Genomic DNA, 18,339 nt, shown 5'->3' with positions numbered 1-18,339 from the left:
GGACACTGTTTCAGAGTTTGTTGATAAACACAGTAAATTCCTCCCTCTTTAAAGCTCAGTTTTTGTTACCTCCCTGGCTTTTTACAGCAGTTGCCTGAGCCCTCACTTCCTTCACTGCTCTGATCTTGTTTTCTTGACCTTCTGATGCTCGCTTATGTTTGTTCACAATATGGTATTTACCCTGAATATAATCAAATGATCTTGGAAACCTCCAGCACTGCACTATGGAGAAAATTTAAATTGGTTTTATCAATTTTTAACTGTGATAAATGTTTGCATTATGCAAATATTTACACAGTGCAAGTGTCTGCATAAACTATTTACTAAACTTCTCGTCGTCTGAGTGCCCCCAGGGCCGTGTGGTCCTGTACATTAAGCTTTTTTTCTATTAAGCGGGGTTAAAAATACCATTGCTGGTTTATATTTGTGATCATAGGCAACACGAGACTGTATAAATGTGCTGCTTCAAAAATGCTATAAAAGAATGTGGAGGAAACAGAAATCCAGCATGCTTGTCTGCACAGAATGAAGAAATCTGAAGCAGATAAACTACACTCATTATCCGTGAACTGTGTTGGTTGTGTTTTTAAACTTTACTCCATGTTAAACATTTACTGGGGCTGCTTTTGCACCTTTATTTTCATTTTGCGCTGGTTGGCAGGGGGGTGTTTTCCTCTTCAAGAACAGTCGTTGTTTTGCAAGACCTTTGGCCGTGGCTCTGCACTTGGCGCTGGGGGTGAGACCGCTCAGAAGTGCCCCCCGGTTGCTATCAGGTGCCAGATGGATGGTCATGGTGACAGATGGCAGCGGCTGCCCCACGGTCACTTGCTGAGCTGGCTGCTCCGCGGTGCCTCCACGTGAGCTCTCGTACCCTCAGCAAACAGGAGCAGCTCACCTTCCTTTCGTTACTTGCAGGTGAATATGGCACTTGTACACCCACATCTGAGTCTAGGCACAGAACGTGGGGTGAGTTGGGTTGGAAGGGACCCTGATCTGATCCCTCACTCAAAGCAAGGCCAGCTTCAGAGCGGGATCAGGCCCTTGCTCAAGACCTTGTCCAGTCAAGTTGTGAATTTCTCTTAAGCATGGAGATCTCATTGATCCTCTGGGCCAGTGGTCCAGCATTTGACTACCCTCATGGTTAAAAAAAAAAAAAAAAATTAAAAAAAAAACTTACACTAATATCTAGTAGAACTTCCTTTGCTGCAGCTTGTGTCTGTTGCTTCATGTCCTTTTTCTGTGAATGTGTCTGGTGCTCTCCCCCCGTAATCTCTCCTCAGGTAGTCGAAGGCAGCAATTAGATTTCTCCCCATCTTCAGCCATCTCTCCTCCAGGCTAAACAAACCTCACTCCTTCCGCCTCTCCTCGTACATCATAGGGTTGTCCCCCTTCTATTTTTTTCCTTCTATTCCCTCAATTCTTTGCCAGAAGTCGTAACCCACGTTGCTGCCGTGGGCACACGCAAAGGCGCTCTCTTGCTTCTCCTTTGTCCTCAGTGCCTTTCCTGAACTAACCTGCAAACCCTGCTTACCCCTCGCCATCGACTTGTCTTACATTGCTTAGGGCAAATGATCAGCTGATAACAGCAGGGGGATTGCTAATGAGGATTAATTACACTGGGAAAGGTACAAACCATGTTGAGCCGGTACTATTTGTGTTATGAGAGTATCCAGAGGAGCTAATCAACTTAGAGCTGATGTTATACAGACTTATAGGAAGAAGTGGTCCTTGCCTCTGGCACATACAGGCAGAGAACGAACTGCGGGCCTAAGTGCTCTATGTAGAGGTTGCCCAGAGAGGTGGTAGATGCCCCATCCCTGGAAGCATTCAAGGTCAGGTTGGCCAGGGCTCTGAGCAACCTGATCTGGTTGAAGATGTCCCTGCTCATTGCAGGGGGGTTGGACGAGATGACCTTTAAAGGTCCCTTCCAACCCAAACCATTCTGTGATTCTATGAAAGAAGACGAAGGGACTGTTTAATGCTTAAGTTCTATTGCTCTGCTTGCTTCAAAGCATGCGTTGGGTGACCTTCGCTTATGTGTGTAACCAGGTTTTTGCCTATCGATGTTCTCGCCCTCCTCTGATGGAGCTGGCACTTGGCATATAATCAACCATCACCTCCCAAATCAGTTTTTATTCTGTGTCCTGAGATAGGGGATATATTATATTACGACCCCGTGCTGGACTGTGTTGCAATACAGTCATCATGTGCACACTCAGTTCATGAAGCAGGCCGGTTGACTTTTTGTTCTATCAGCCTGTTGACTAAATATTTATTATTTTGCTCAATTTGTTTTCTTTGGATCCAGGATAACTTTTAGAGTATTGATTTTTAAAAAGATAAAAATCAGTATAAGGTGAGGAGCAAATGTATTTGGGATTTTGCTAGAAATGTACCTGCTGAATGATGTTCCCTTGCTTATGTTTACTCATGAGCCTGCCAGTGAGCCAACTGATGCTTTGAATGCGTGAGAATTGATTAATGAAAATGACTTTGTGGTAGAAAGTCAGATTTCTTAGAGAAATGCAAAATGTGTTGTATCAAAATTGCTTTTTTTCACTAAACCTGTAATCCCCTCCAAAAACATCAAATCAATTTGACAAGATGGACAAAGAGAGTTTCTATTTTAGAGTTTTGAAAGGATAAATCCTCTGAGTTAAATGGAGGCCTGTAACAGAAGTTCAGAGCAGAAAGTTTCTTCAGTTCTTCACTTTCTCAGTTCTTTTCTCTTAAACTGTTTCTGATGGACTGAAGAGTAAGATGTTGATCTTTTTTTTTTTTTTTTCATTAATTCAAATATCCTGTACTGAGCTTCACAGGTATTAAACAGGCCAACAGACTTTAGGTTTTCAAAAAGGGAAAGGCATTTGCACCATGGCCGATAGCCTGGGCTGTCTCTCCAGGGCTAGATGCTAAAATAATTTTTTAACGTTTAAAGTTCTTCACTGTAATGGCAAAAAAGGTGTTATGCCTTGCTTTTCAGTCCACGTTCTCTTGAAATACAGCTTTTACAGTCACGCTCACAGAATCACAGAATCGTGTAGGTTGGAAAAGACCTTTGAGATCATCAAGTCCAACCGTAAACCGAACACTACCGTGTCCACCACTATACCGTGTCCCTAAGCACCTCATCCAAACGTCTTTTAATCATTAAAAATTACTGAATGGCTCATCAGACACATTTTAATATGTTTATGGTTTGTCCTTGTTCTGCTGGCTCCGGCAGGAAGAGCAGCATGGAAGAACTGAAGAGGTTTTTGGGGCAAACCCCCTTGATCCGGGGGGTCTGCGGGCAGGCAGGCTTGCCCTGCGCTGGTGCTGCAGTGGCTGGGTCTGTCTCTAGTGCAACGAGGGAAGATGGTTCCAAGAATAATTATACTTTGGGGTGTTGCCAGCTCTCAATAATGAGTCTTTTTTTTTTATTTTTATAAGTGTCATTGTAATTGCTTTGTTTCCTTATAAGTCTGTGTTTGGGAGTCATCTTGCTGCACAAGAATCTTAGTTTTTCCTTTAAGAAAATAAATTTGAGATGTCTCCTTATTTTCACCCCTCCTTTTGTATTTTTTTTGGCATTGTAGTCTCTTGTAATTTCTATTTTCATTTTGTTTATTTTTTTTGTTTATTTTTACCCTTGTGAGTATGGTGATGTGCACGGACTGTTTTTTAATAAGGGAGAAACGGTGTCATTTTGTATACATCTGTGTCCAGATGGGTCAAAGTATTTAAAAATTAGGAGTAGAGGACGGTTTCTCATTGCATTTCAATAGATTGAGAATCTAATCTACTACCAATGTTTTGGTATCACCTTTATTCTTTCAGTTCGCTGTGATCTGTGCTCTCTGTTTTCTCCCTTTCCTTTCGTGGCTCCCATCGTCTTCCTTTTTTGACTATTTTCTGCTCAGTGCCTCTTCTACGCTTTTGATCTCTGCCACGCTGGCAGGTTGTGTCTCAGGAGAAAACGATGAATACACCATCACCGTGATGCTTGCATAGCAAATCAAGGAAAAGTAATAGAGGAGATTCCCTTTGTTTTAAATAATTCCCATTTTTCTATGGTGCAGGGGAGAGAGGAAGGCAGGCGGCGTGCGCAGGGCGATAGAGAAGTCGAGTCTCCTGGATATTGTTTTTCACTCTGCCACTGACTCTACAAATCCAGTGCACAGAAAACAGAAGTTGTTTCAGGGCAAAACAGAGGTTTGCCTTTCAACACCGAAGAAATAGTGTCATTGGACAGCTTAGCTGAGTAGGAGTACTTGTTTGCTTTGGAGTAGTGATGATTGCAAAATGTTTTGAAACCTTATAAAGAGAAATAAGAAGCGGTACATTGTGAAATAGGCTAATCTTGGCCAGAGTCGAATCTCTGAGAGATTCTGGATTGTAATTTAAAGGAAGTTTTGCATAATCCTTTATAATTCTGATTCTGCCTATTGGATTTTTTTTTTTCATGGCAGATAATGTAAATTCTGTTTGTGCTGGTTTATTCAAAACGATGCTGTGCACACACTAATTTATTCACGGTTTTCGAGATTCGTCCTTTCAAGGTTGTTCAACGTTACCGTTGTGTTGTGTTCTCTTCATGGCTTTCTCTGAACGAAATTACAGTCTATCTATTAAGTTTCATCAGGCTGTTTTAAACGCGTGTGGGTGGGATAATGCCCTCTTTCGTATATTTACATACGAGTCATCAGAAAAAGATGGAAAGAAAGGAGCAAGCAGGAGATGTGGTGAGAGTATCTGCTACAGAGGTACTTGCCTTCTTCCCAAACAAATCCCAAATTGAGATTTCTAAGAGAAAACAAATAATTGTCCTGTGCTAGTCCTTTTATTAGGAAAGGTTATTGGGGGGGATTTTGTCTTCGCTCACTATTCACTCTGTACTTTGCCGTTGTTCTCCCCGCTCCAGGGCTTTCCAGTTAGATTGCCCTGTGATATCAGTGGTAAGTGCTGCAAGAATAAGACTGAAGAAGAATAAATCAGAACAAAGGAATTTTCTCTTGTCTCTGAGCTGTAGTTTGCCCTACTCTGAATTATATTCAGATGTCTGTTTTCCTGCGGCGGAGACGTACCGTCCTACAGTTTGCATTACAAAGGAAAACTATGAACCAAATAGCAAAGAGAAGTTTATTAGACTTTTTGTTCTTTGATGTTTTGGGAGATGGTCTTCTGGGAGAGATCATCTTCAGATCAGAAGTCTCAAATTTTAGACTGAAACAGGCACCTGTTACACACGGAGAAAAAGGCAGTGAATTTTGCCTTTTAATCCTGTATCCTCGAGATCTGAAAGAAGAAAAAATAATTGGCTTTCTCACAAGGAAATATTTATTGAGCTGCATATTTGCAAATGTGCTGGAGTTGTTTAGCCAAAACATGGGATCGTGTTACTGCGTTTTTACAGCATGTTGGTAAAATGAAGGATATCTTTTTGTCCACGATAAGACTTGTTACGCAGGAAGAGCTGTTGTACAATTTTCACATTTACCCCGCCGTAGGTAACACGTTCATCTGTTACTCTTGGTGCAAACACCCCCAACAGCTATAGCAAAAGCTTTTGGAAAGGATCGCTGGGGGTCTGTGTTATTCTTCGAGCACACCATTGTATTGTATCGCAGGGACAGAAAAATTCAGGTCACAAAAAAGTGCTTTACAGGCGATGTGAATGGGTTGCTGTGGATAGCTGTGAGTGTTTTCCTTGGGTGTAGAAACTCATTTACCCTGTCCTAGGGAACTGTCTTCAAATGCCTTTGCTTTCTGTTCTGAACAGATCTGAAAAGAGGAAAAGTAAGTTCTTTTCAGGGGGAAAAATTCTTTTCATCGTTGCTTTGTAGTCGATGGTGCCCTCGGATATTCAGAAGTCGCAGGGCACGAAACCAGGCTCGGCTGCTTTCCCAGGAGAGCCGCTGCCTCCAGAGCGGCCGGAGCTGCCTTGGGTTCTCTGCCCGACATGCTCCGCTCTGGGGTTTGGAGTCTCTGCTTGTCAAAAAGCTTCAACTCAGCCTTTGAAAATAGGACTGAAGCTGGGGGAAAGATGGTTCTCTGCAAGAAAATAACAGCTGACTATGAATAGGTGGTGGTAGACAATGCGCTTTGCTTAGATAAAGGCTTTCAAAAAAATAAATTCAATAGACTTCAAATTTATGCTTCCTCTTAGGTCTTTTGTATGAGGGAGGAATTGACTTCTTTGTTTTGTTGGTGTCAGGCTTCTGTTAAAAGAAGAATAAACATTCCCGTTCAGATACAAACTATTTTGTGCATTAAGGAAATAGGCAGTAGTTGCTCCTTTCAAGAGACATTTAGTCTCCTTTCCAGCTTACTCCAGGTATTTTGGCAGGTGATTATATAAATCTGTACTGTGTCCAATCTTGAATACTGTAAATAGTCTTGCCCACCATCCTCCCTTCTCTCCACCACCCCTGGAAAACTAAAAGGCTGGAGGATCTAGCAGAATCTGGAAGGGTGTAGAGAAACAGCCAGAGGCGACCAGAAGTGTTGAAGCAATGAAGGAGGTGGGAATAGTGAGCGTGACAGCCGTGTAGGACAGAAAAGACAACAAACGTGGATGCGATGAGTCGGATGGAACTTTAGGAAAGAGTGGATGGCAGGAAGATGGTGAGTAAGGGTGACTGTACTTATTTCTCATAGAGGAAAAGCCCAAGAGGCATCGGTAGATGATCAGGCAGCAGATGTAAGGCGAGCGTAGGAAGTCCTTTTTCTACCATTGCAGAGTTAAATTGTCGACCTCCCTGCTGCAGATTTTCCAGGTGTAAAGGGTATAAATGATTCAGAAAGGAAGTAGGCAGAAGCATGGATGAATGGTTTATTTAAGTGTGCTGTTCTCCAGGTCAAAGCACCTAACTGTGGGTTTCTGGAAGCTGGATAACACATCGCCAAAATGCTCTGTACTTGCTATATTTGTCACAGTCTTTCCCAAGCAATTTGCTGTAGCCCGTAGTCAGGAGGAAATACGGGGCTCCGCAGACCTTTACTTTGGCTTGGTACAGCAGGTTTTATGCTTTTGGGACCCACTCATTTCTGTTTTCAAACGTGCCACCTTGTTTTAGGAATGGGTCCTGGTTAAATCATGGCAGAATAATAAGGGAGGGAAAGTAGGTTTTTGGTAAGAATAACTGGAATTCTAGACAGCTTCAGGTTTACTCAGGTTAAACACTTTTAATATACATTTATCTTTCAGAAGATCCAAGTTGATTACTTCAGGGTTTTCTATTTGCATTCCTTCCTGCAGCCATTCCTTCTTGTAGATCAAAGTCGTGCATGTTGAGGGCAGCAGTAATGCTGCTCTCGATAGCCTCAATATCCTAATTAGTCTGCACTCCTTGGTCAGTAACACGGTCACTGAATTGCAGGTAATTAAGCCAAGCAAGAGGGCTTAATGAACTGGTCCCTGAAGAATGCAGTTTTATCTTTCTGAGAGGGTCTTGAGGGTTCTTATGCCTTTGAGAATGAGGTTGTTTTGAGGGTTGGTTGAGTATCCATACTCACAACGTTGAGATGTTTTCTTTTGCATATTTAAGGAGTTCTGTAGAAGAAAAACAATCTGATAACACTGCGCTATGAAAATGATCATTACGCAAATTCTTTTTGCTTCAAATAGATGTAAATAAATACCTTGAGTTTCAAGTGTTTTATTAATACTGATGCATTTACTGTTGTTGCTTTGCTCCCTTTTATTTCACTGCTAACATTGGTGTTTTGTGTTTTTTTTTTTCTTTTCCAGTGGTCTTATTGTTCCTGAGAAAGATAGCAATGAAACAGTACCAGAAGTTGTAGCTACTTCTGGATATGCTCTTCTGCATTTCTTCAGTGATGCTGCCTATAATCTAACAGGGTTTAACATCACATATAAGTAAGTAGTACCACTCCAAAGTGACATTGCACGTTGAGCAAAAGGAGGTTTCCTCTTTTCTCAATTTTCTCTTGAAATAAACAACTGCCATTGAAGCATGTAATTATGAGTAGATACTTGAATTTAGATTTTTATCTTTATTATACCCTTGCAACGGCTAATAACTGTAATATGCTCAGCATTAGCTTCAGTTGTAAGCGTGGGCAAATGTTTGCTCAACAAGACATCATATTATTTATTTTATGTTATTAGATTTATTTGATCATATTCAGTCAACTGGAATTGATGTATTTTGTGCATGTGTGTGCTCTTATGCATTCTGCAGAGATAGTTCTGCACAAACATGCTTTTGCATAAGCAGACACATTTCATTTGGGACACTGGACTGGACCTGCTGTTGAGGATCCTCAAGCAGTTTTCTTTGGGATGCTCTTTCTTGTTCAGTCCTTGGATCGAATTGCTTAATCTGGCTCCTTTTTAGTCTGGAATGGTTTCATTACGTTCTTTGGTTCATATTTTAAATATTATGGGTGGGTGATTCCTGTTTGCTACCATATATTTAGTCCTCATTGGTAAGCTTTTTAAAAATAATTCTAAGGTACTCCCTAATTCATCGGATGCTTTTAAAAAGGTTCTGTTTTGAAGTAAATTATCTCAGTGTGGACATACTAGCAGAGATGGAATTTCTTGCTTCTGGTGGGGATCATGGGCTTTGAATTTTTTTTGCTCCTACAGATACAAATTATGTTTGTGCTGCACTGGGAGATTTTAATTTGGGTGTAACTTGCGGAAGTTCTCACCTCTCTTTCAAAAAAATCAGCTGCAAAATCCTTGGTCATAACTGACTTTTTGCAAAACTGAAAGTTTTCCTTAAAATGATGTGCTTAGTTTTTGAATACTAGTCTTGGTGCTTTCATCCTTATTAAGCACTTAAATATACAGTGGATTCTTTGAAAAATGTGGGGCATCCAGCACCCCTTGAAAGCTCCAGAAGAAAATAAGGAGCCTTTGCAAAGTTACTTGAAACATAGTCCCTGAAGCAGTAGCATTTTGAAAGTCTGGCCGATACCATAAACCGTGACACCATCTACCGCCCGCTGTCGGTAATGCGCTATTGCAATCCAACAAAGGATAACCTGCCTTTTAAAAGTTCCTTTAAGGTATTTTAATATTTCTTTAACTCTTCACTTTCTTGATCATTTCAAACAATTTTCAAGGACTGTTTTGTGTTTCGTTTCTTCTGTGTGTTCTGGTCGTTAGGTTTCCTCCTAACATTTTTGCAGAGAGTAGATAAAAGAGTATATTTATTTCTTTTCAGTTTAACAGTCTTTATAGTTACTACTGGACATAAGTACTCAACAAACACTTGTGACATTATGATCTTGGAGCCAGTGACTCCACCTGTTGCATGCAAGTGAGAATATTGTGGGTAGTAATCCCCATCTGTAAGTTATACCGGTTAATACACCGGCAAAAACTGGAATTTGGAAGTGAATAGGGTCTCTGAATTTGGATCTTCACCAAGGATGTATCTGGTTTTGCCTCAGCTACGTTGCAGATATGAAATCAGAAATGATTCAAAACAGGCACGTCTTTGGCTTGGGATTCATCTCAAGTGTGTTCCCTTGGTAAGCAGATCCCAGAATAGCACTTAATTGTGAGCACTTTAAGTATAAATTGCACAGACACCACAAAAGCCTTAAGGGCTGACTAAATTCTTCACTTACTGTTGGGCGTTTTAAGGCAATTCATTTGCATTACAAATGGCTAAAAATCCTATTGATAATTTTCTGGAGGAGTCGTAAGTTTAACTCATTAAGTGAGGCAGCTCTGTAGATGATAGACAACAAATCTCTGTAGGTCCATCACATCAGGTTCTAGATGAGCAGCTCTCGTTGGTTCGCATGTTAAACAGTTGTATTAACTTTTGTTCAACATCACTCTTGTGTTCGTTAATAAGAGGTACGGCTTGGGAGTCTGTTTCATTACTGACTAACTTTCTTTCCCTGATGTTCGCAGTTTCAATATGTGTCCCAATAATTGCTCCGGCCGAGGAGAGTGCAAGCTCAATAACAGCACCAATGCTCTTGAATGTGAATGTGCCAAATACTGGAAGGGAGAAGCTTGTGATATTCCCTACTGCACAGATGATTGTGGGGCTCCCGAGAGAGGGCATTGCAACTTTAATGATACTAAGACATGTTTGTGCTCTGCAGGCTGGCAAGGTAAATCTCCTGATTCATACGGAGAAGCTCTTGGATGCGTTTTCTATGTATGGCTCTTGCAGTTTTACTGGGGGTATGTGAGAATGTTCTGCTTGTCAGGTGTTAGCATTTTGACTAGGAGCAGAGTATCTAGATTTTTATATCAAAAGATCATACTTCATTTGTAACAAATGCTTTTAAAAGCAACCACGCTACCGTACAAAACAGTACCAACTGCAGGCATCAGATAAAGACTTTAAACCTCGTTCCTGTGCACCTAAAGCAAATTTGAGCCTGGTGGCAGTAGTTAACCTGTTTGAACACACAAAATGCCTTGTTCTCATGGCCAGCTATGCTCGTCAGCCACGTCAGTCTTGGCAACAGTTCGGACCAAACATACGTGTTACCTTTGCAAAGAGACACTGATGTGGAAGAATTAGTCTTATATGAAATGCATCCACTACGGCACAACTGCACCACTCAGTTATGCTGCAAAAACAGACGGTGTGTTAGGCACTGTGGAAAGAATCCAGGTTAGCAAAATGAGCGTCCTAAGGAAAAGGCACCCAGTACTGAGGTTAGCACGTCTGCCTCTCGGGTATAAAACCAGCCACAGGTAATATACTTCAGGGCTGGGAGACCACATCCCCTTATGCAGTGCAGTGCTTCCTGATGCTTTTCTGGAGTCTGGTTGTGCACTGACAGCAAAGGTGGGCTTATATTTGCTCAGTTTTTAGCCTACCCCTCTTTTTTACCTGTCTTTCATTTCTGTAGCAGGTTAGTGTGTCAGGGAAAAAAAAAAAACAAACCCAAACCAAAAGAACCCACCCAAAAAAACCCCAAATCCCCAGAACAAACCATAGCAGAATGAGATGCAAGCTGCTCTCCCCTTTCTTATTCTGAATCTTTTTTCACATCTGAAAATGGTCAGTCTACCTCAGAAACCAGGAGTTTTTCAAGGGTGATAAACCAGATTCCAGTCTGCTTTCCTGAACTGGAGATTATTGCTGGTAGAAACTTGGCAAGAACGAGCAGATGCTGTCTCTTACAGTCAAGACCATAACTCTGTTACGCAGTGATTCACTTTCATGACTGCCTAGAGGCTGTCCTCATAAACCTATTCCCTTTTCAAGGCTCAAGCCTCTTCAGCAGCTTCTGTGCTGTCTGTTGTCTAGTAACCCTGTGCATGTGGGTGACTGTCACTGACAAGGAGAGAGCATCCACGCGGCTTTTTACTTTGCTGAGACCTTGCCGCTTGCTGCTCCTCTTCTGCCACGCCATGGGGAACTGTGAAGGGAAGCCTGGCAGTGGAAAAGTTGCTTTAAGAATAGCAGAAATATAGGAAAAAATAAGAAGCAATACACAACAATGTATTGCTGAGAAGGAGGGGAATGAAAAGTGGGAAAGATAGCCATAGAGCCTTGGGTTTTTGTAGCATGCTGCTGAGCAGGTCTCCAGAAGCTTTTGCAGGTTGTGTTGGGGCTTCTGTGGGCACGTGGTAGCCAGATAAGTGCTGGAAGATATCCTCTTAGTGGGGAGTGGGAAGGGGTCTGCACCGTGCCCCCCTATAATCACAGCAGGGGAGAAGGGAGCAGAGTGTCTGCTTTGCTGCATCACTCATTCATCTAGTCTGGAACTGCTTTTTAGTTCTGAAAACAATTTTAAATTTGAAGTATGTGGTTACGGTTGGGAGATCACACACCAGGTCCATCACAGATTGCTGGTGTGGGCAAGGAAATGAGGATCACAGCTTTCACCTGTGACCTGCCCATGCACCATCTTTGTCACCCATGGTGCAGGATATTGACATCTAGCTGAAATACAGGCTTTGGAAAAAACCACCTTAATTTTTAAACCTTATTTTCCCAGGTCCTGGCTGTTCGATTCCTGTTCCTGCGAACCAGTCGTTTTGGACCCGGGATGAATACTCTCTTCCAAAACTTCCTAGAGCATCTCACAAAACCATCATCCATGACAATAAAATGTGGATTGTTGGAGGCTATGTCTTCAATCATTCTGACTCTCAGAAGGTTTTAGCGTGAGTATAAACCTAGTTAATAAAGTCTAAGTAGAGGAACTTAGATTTGAGAATTATTTTTAGAAAATGCCATCCGACATGCTGTGCTTTGGCCTACGCTCCATCTCCAGGGGAAAACAGCAGTAATAAAAACTTGGACTCACGTTGGAGATGTGGGAAAATGCTGCTAAGGGGTGCTGGTTTTGGAAAAGAAAAAAATTCTGATGTTCAGAGAATTTTTGATTCATCTGCTTCTGACAGCATTTAACTATTCACTATATATTTCTAGGCTGGCTTCTAAATTATATCTGGCCTCGTATTCAAAGAGGGTAGTTTTGCTTCAGTGTTATTAGCCCTTCCTTATATTATATCTGTGTGACTTCAGAGTGTTTGGCTCCTTAATTAATACATACTGATTACTGTGCATGTTTATGCATAGTGGATGCGATACCAAACAGGGAGTGGCATTTATGATGATGGCATTTATGCAATTAGTTGAGGAGATTTAACAGTAACTAAGATATCAAATAATAATTGTGTACCTCACAGAAACCCCTCGTAAAAAGCATTTCTGGCTTCCTCTTGGGCTTGATAGTATTTGGGCAGATCTAGGCAAAAACTGGATTTTTTCCTAGGGATACCTACGTACCTCGCTTTCATGGACTTAAGTGAGAGCTGTGTGTTCTGCCCTCATGTCCAGAGGTAACAGTTCTTTTAGGGGACGTTAAGGAAGAGCTGAAAATGCACACTTCATTGTAGAATAGTTGCTGATTATTTCCACAATTTACTCTTTCAAAGTCATGCCTCATTTTTCAACAGATACTCAAAACACTTCATTGAACACTTTTTCAGAGTTAATTTTATCTTATAAGGCTGTAAGCCTGGCGAGTATAGTTCATTCTTTTATCTAAAAAAAGGCCATTTTCAGGGCAAAGGGTTTATCTTGTTTCAAGTTCACAGAAAAAACACGCTTGAATGGCAAAGACATAATTTAAAAATGCCTTTTAAATACTGGCAGGTTTTTTTTGTTTTATCAAGTAGTTGGAGCTTATCTGAGCTTAGCGTAAAGTTTTTCTGCTCTTTTGGGTGGATCACGTGGTGTAAGTTGTCATAGCTTAACAGACAACACATTAGCTCTTGGTTTTGCATGGGAAACAAAACCCAGGGTAAAGCAAATCAATACGTGGACGTTAAGTAACAGAGCAGGCTTGACGGGATTTTGTAATCCATAAGTAGTCTGTGCTTTGTGCACGCTGAAATCTTGGTATCTAGGGCTTTTGTTAAATAAAATAATTTCGCACAAATCCTGGAAAGGACGAGCAATAATTTTCTCAACTTTAATACCTACCTCTTGGAAAATTAATTCAATTTTTATTACACAGGTATGATCTTATTTCTGAAGAGTGGCTTCCACTGGACAACACTGTGAACTCAGTAGAGATGAGATATGGTCATTCGTTGGCATTACATAAGGTAAGTTCAGTGCTGCAGACTCACCTCCTGGCTCATTTCTCCTTCTTCTCCCCCTACACCCACCCCTTTCCAGAGTTCAGTCTTGCTTTGGGAGAAGCATTTCTCCTTCAAAGGCTTGTCCATGGATATCCCAGTCTGTGTAATGGTACTCCAGGGAGTCCTTGGACTGGTATCCGAAGAAGTCTGTAGTTCCTTTGCTTGTGTGTTTCTTCTTTGTCCTTTTCTCAGAGATTTTTAAGGCTGACTGAGGTCAGCGAGTCCATTATTTTCTTCTTACTGTCTGTGCTTGCAAGACATGCCTGACAGCTAGAGTTTGCTGGAATTCAGCTGGTTCCCCAACTGCCTTTTGTGTAGACCACATAAATATTTTTATGAGCTGTGTTGTCCAAGGCACCAAAGCAGAGCTGGTGAATTAGGGATTTTTGGAGCCTGCTCTGCTTCTGCAGTAGACCCGTGAATCTCTTCTTCCAGCATCTGAAACGGCAAGTGGATTTGACTGTTCTTACCTCATTTCTCACCTGCATCCCTTGCTGTGGATTCAGGCCACGTGAGAGCTGAATGGCAAAGTCTTTGAAAAGGAAATGAGCTAATCCTTTACTGACCTTTGGGTTTTGAATGTTAATTAGCTCATCACAGTGCAAGCCTGTATAAAGCATAATTATAAACACTTGAAAAACTCCACACAGCACTGTTCACAAACAGAACACTTGAAAACCATGAGAGGGATGGAAATTCCTACCTGCGACAGCTCGATGCACGTTCTGCAAATAACTGTTCAAAACTAGGGTACGATCCAAAAGAAGGATCATGTCCAAAAAAGGGCAACGAAGCTGGGGAAGGGTCTGGAGCACAAGGCTGATGGGGAGCGGCTGAGGGACCTGGGGTTGTTTAGCCTGGAGAAAAGGAGGCTGAGGGGAGACCTTATCGCTCTCTACAACTGCCTGAAAGGAGGGTGCAGAGAGGTGGGGGTCGGTCTCTTCTCCCAGGTAACAAGTGATAGGACAAGAGGAAATGGCCTCAAGTTGTGCCAGGGGAGGTTTAGGCTGGATATTAGGAAAAATTTCTTCACCGAAAGGGTTGTGAAGCATTGGAACAGGCTGCCCAGGGAAGTGGTGGAGTCACCATCCCTGGAGGTATTTAAAAGCCGTGTAGATGTGGTGCTTATGGACATGGTGTAGTGGTGGACTTGGCAGTGCTAGGTTAATGGTTGGACCTGATGATCTTAAAGGTCTTTTCCATCCTAAATGATTCTGATGCTATGATAAGTAGGTTTACCATCAGTGACGCGCAGTGGTTCTCAAGAATTTCTCAAGAAGCACCAGCTATAGTAGAGAATTTCCCTTTCCAAGGTTACCGCCTTGTCAGTAGGGAAACAGGGCTCTACTACACACTTTGGTGGATTCATGACTGACCCTGAGATGCCTGGAGAAACCCACAAAGGAAACTGGACAGAGTTTTGGAACTTAGCTCTTACAGGATGATTAATAAAACCCTGTCTAACTATCCTGGCTCCCTTCTTTCCAAAGGGTCCTCATTTTTTGTCAGTGCATTGACTTGGAAGACAAAGCTTTTAGTGTACAGACACAGAGGAGTTTCCATCATAACTGCCTTTCTTCCCAGCTATCTTCTGCTGTTTGCATTTGCAAGCTATGGGAGGGATTAAGCTTGCTTATTAAATCACCAGACTTCAGGTGCTTAACTTTGGGTGCCTTTGGGAGCCTCTAAGCTCCATTTATAGTGAAAACAGACGTAGTCACTACAGGTAGTGAAGTCTGGAGAGCAAGTCAGCTCACCCAGAAGTAGGCACACCTTCCCTGCTTTGGGTCAGTTGAATTTTTCTTCAGGCTCCGCTATATTTTATATACATATATTTAGACACTCAGCTAGCGTACAGGCACCTAAATTTTGATGTCTGTCTTCTGAAGGTCAGTCCTGCCCCACGAACCCCTTCCCCTCTGTACCCTGATGTAGAGTGAATTGTGTGTGTTGAAGGTATTCTGACATTATGGACTGGGGTACAAACCTGGCAGTTGTGGTTGCTTTCATATCACATGTGACTGGTGAAGGAGATATGTTTCTCCTTGAGAGAGGAGAAAAGCTTAGGCTGGGAGAAGATAAAATATAACAACTTCATTACCTACATATTAGCTGTTTCCTAAATGCCAAACTCGTTGGTCTCATTTTAAATCTAACTTCTTTCAGGATGATATATACATGTATGGTGGAAAAATAGATGCGACAGGGAACGTGACCAGCCAGCTGTGGGTGTTCCACATTCCCACCCAGACCTGGGCTCAAGCGACGCTGAAAGCCAAGGAGCAGTACGCTGTTGTTGGCCACTCGGCACACATCGTCACCCTGCAAGACGGCAGCGCGGTCATGCTTGTCATCTTTGGGCACTGCCCTCTTTACGGGTATATCAGCAATGTCCAGGAATACAACCTGGGTGAGTGGAGCCCTACCTACCGTTGGCTTCCATTTTAACAGCTGGTTTGAAAATGATTTAAATGATCCATATTCATAGAGCAGAACAAAGATGGATACGTTCTTCTCCTTCTATTTGTGTTTACGAGAAGTTCACAGCCATGTGCCTCAGCTTTATACAGCTTGTTAGGTCCCAAAGACCAAAAAGCTGTAACTGAGGGACAAAGCAGGATAACTGTGGGATAACTTAAATTAATTTTCCTCTCTCCCTCTGACAAAGCAAACACTTTTTAAATTTTTTTTTTTTGTATCCTGCGAATACCAGAATGGCTGTAACAATTCAGACCAAGTATCCACTTGACCCGATACTCATGTCTCCAGTAGTGGCGATTAGCGAATGCTTAGGGGAACAGGGAATGACTTTCTGGACTTCCATTTGCCCCATATCTCTGGGAGTAGTCCAAACTCTGACTTTAGGATCTGAGATTTCCAGTATCATCAGTGGAGAAGTGTAGGAAGCTCTCCAGATGAGCTGAAATTCTTCCTAATTAGCTGCTCTGAAATGGCTCTCTGGAGGCATGTCCCTTGCTCCACTGAGCAAGTAGAGAACATAGTTAAGCGCAGGAAGTTGACAACGTGAATGTGCTGGTTATTGTCGGAAATAGTGGCCCTATCTGCACTTTTCGACCTGTTATCCTTGTACTTTAGTCATGCTGGTCCAAAGGATCTACTGGAGCCTACTCTGGTTCACTGGTGTCCACATGAGCGAGCTTTCTTCTCTAGGAGAAATCTAGAGAAAGCCAGGACGCGTGGGGCAGTGATTTGGTTTTCTACTGTTCTGTTTTTCCCACGTGTGATCTTGCAGACTATTCAATTCCTTTGCCTTTTGAGTGCCTTATCTGCCCTGGAGTTAGGAAGCCTGTGTAGAGTTTCATTCTGCACTTGCTACAGAGATTTGGTGTGTAATTTAGCATTTTTGTTTCAGCTCCCATTATATTATGTCTAGAGTGCTTCAAACCAATGTTATTTTAGTGAGTGAGATACAGGACCATTAATCACATATTAGTTTTTAACTGCAGTGTTCTTCACAGTCATACTTAACTTGGCTTCAGTGTCTGGCTTTATATACATATAAAATAAAAGTGCTCTTGGGTACCATTCCAAATCGAGCCATGGTGCTGGCATTTTCATGTCATTGAGATGCAGTATATTATGTCTGTAGTTTTTATCTCTCATTTACTTAGCTTGTCTGCAAAATGTAATAAATGACTGTAGAAGAGATGTTTCTGGTCTAATTAAAAATACTTGACAATACTTCTTGACAACAAATTCCTTGAAGGAGAATATTTTTGGATATGAAGTGATAGAGACAGTGTCTAGATCTGAGTCAAGGGAAACTCAATTTGTTTCACCACCAGATTTGTTGATAAGTTATTAATGGAGATAAATTAACCACGTTTTGTCACTCACATTTTTCATTTCTCAGCCACAAATACATGGAACATTTTACAGACGAGCGGAGCTTTGGTGCAAGGAGGGTATGGTCACAGTAGTGTTTATGATCCAAATACAAGATCAATTTATATCCATGGAGGTTATAAAGCATTCAGTGCCAACAAATACAGGCTAGCAGATGACTTGTACAAATATGAAGTTGATTCCCGTATGTGGTAAGTAGTTCTTCTTCCTGTATAGCACCCTGTCATTTTTGTTTGTAGTGGACAAGAGGATGGGGTATTTGATAAGGGTACAGTAGTACGTAGTTACCTGCATTCAGGATAGATAGTGTGCTCTTGTATCTGTTATTTTTATGTCCCTTTATGAATAGAGAATCATATAATCACATATAATCAAGGCTGTGAACGAGCCAAAAAATCCATTTTAATCTATAGTTGTATTAAAGCTGAAAAGAAAAATATTTGATGGGATTTTCTTGCCAGCAGTACAGACTGTGCATATGAGTGCAGTTACTGCAGTCAAGTGAGTGATAATTCATTCTGCAGTTAAGACTGCAAAAGAAATTCTATTATAACCCCATTTTCTTCTGGCTCTGTAACTGCTTGAAACGTTCATTTCTTAAGCTGAAATCTTCTGTGATTTGTTTCTGCCCAAAGGTGAGCTTTATTTAAAAGCTATAGCAGAACTTCACAACTTTGACCTATAGAGGTGAAATAAATTTTCCTCTATTTAGTGTTTTTCTTAAAGTTGTTTTTAAAGGCTCCTGAAAAAAAGGAGACTATCTTTTGAATTAACACATGTAAATTTGAGTCACCGTATCACCTTTTTTTGAGAGTTTAAAATAGCTTGTATTTCTGCAACAACTGTTTGTGAGTCTATGCTGATGAGTGAAGTAACTAGTG

At 41.5% G+C, this 18,339-nt stretch overlaps 1 protein-coding gene across 2 annotated transcripts in view; it reads left to right on the top strand.

Annotated features, from left to right (window-relative positions):
• The window catches only part of ATRN (attractin), a 160,772-nt gene that overhangs the window by 40,992 nt on the left and 101,441 nt on the right, over nt 1–18,339 (top strand). For both annotated transcript variants that reach the window (XM_072861201.1, XM_072861202.1), the window contains exons 4-9: nt 7,733–7,861; nt 9,881–10,086; nt 11,935–12,103; nt 13,465–13,555; nt 15,758–16,001; nt 17,466–17,649. In XM_072861201.1, coding sequence (XP_072717302.1) covers nt 7,733–7,861; nt 9,881–10,086; nt 11,935–12,103; nt 13,465–13,555; nt 15,758–16,001; nt 17,466–17,649 — 1,023 coding nt within the window. The remainder of the gene's footprint in view (nt 1–7,732; nt 7,862–9,880; nt 10,087–11,934; nt 12,104–13,464; nt 13,556–15,757; nt 16,002–17,465; nt 17,650–18,339) is intronic.

Source organism: Ciconia boyciana, chromosome 5, assembly GCF_034638445.1.
Source record: "Ciconia boyciana chromosome 5, ASM3463844v1, whole genome shotgun sequence".
Lineage (NCBI taxonomy): Eukaryota > Metazoa > Chordata > Aves > Ciconiiformes > Ciconiidae > Ciconia > Ciconia boyciana.
Note: the sequence above shows the minus strand (reverse complement) of the source record. Positions and strands in the feature narration are given on the sequence as shown.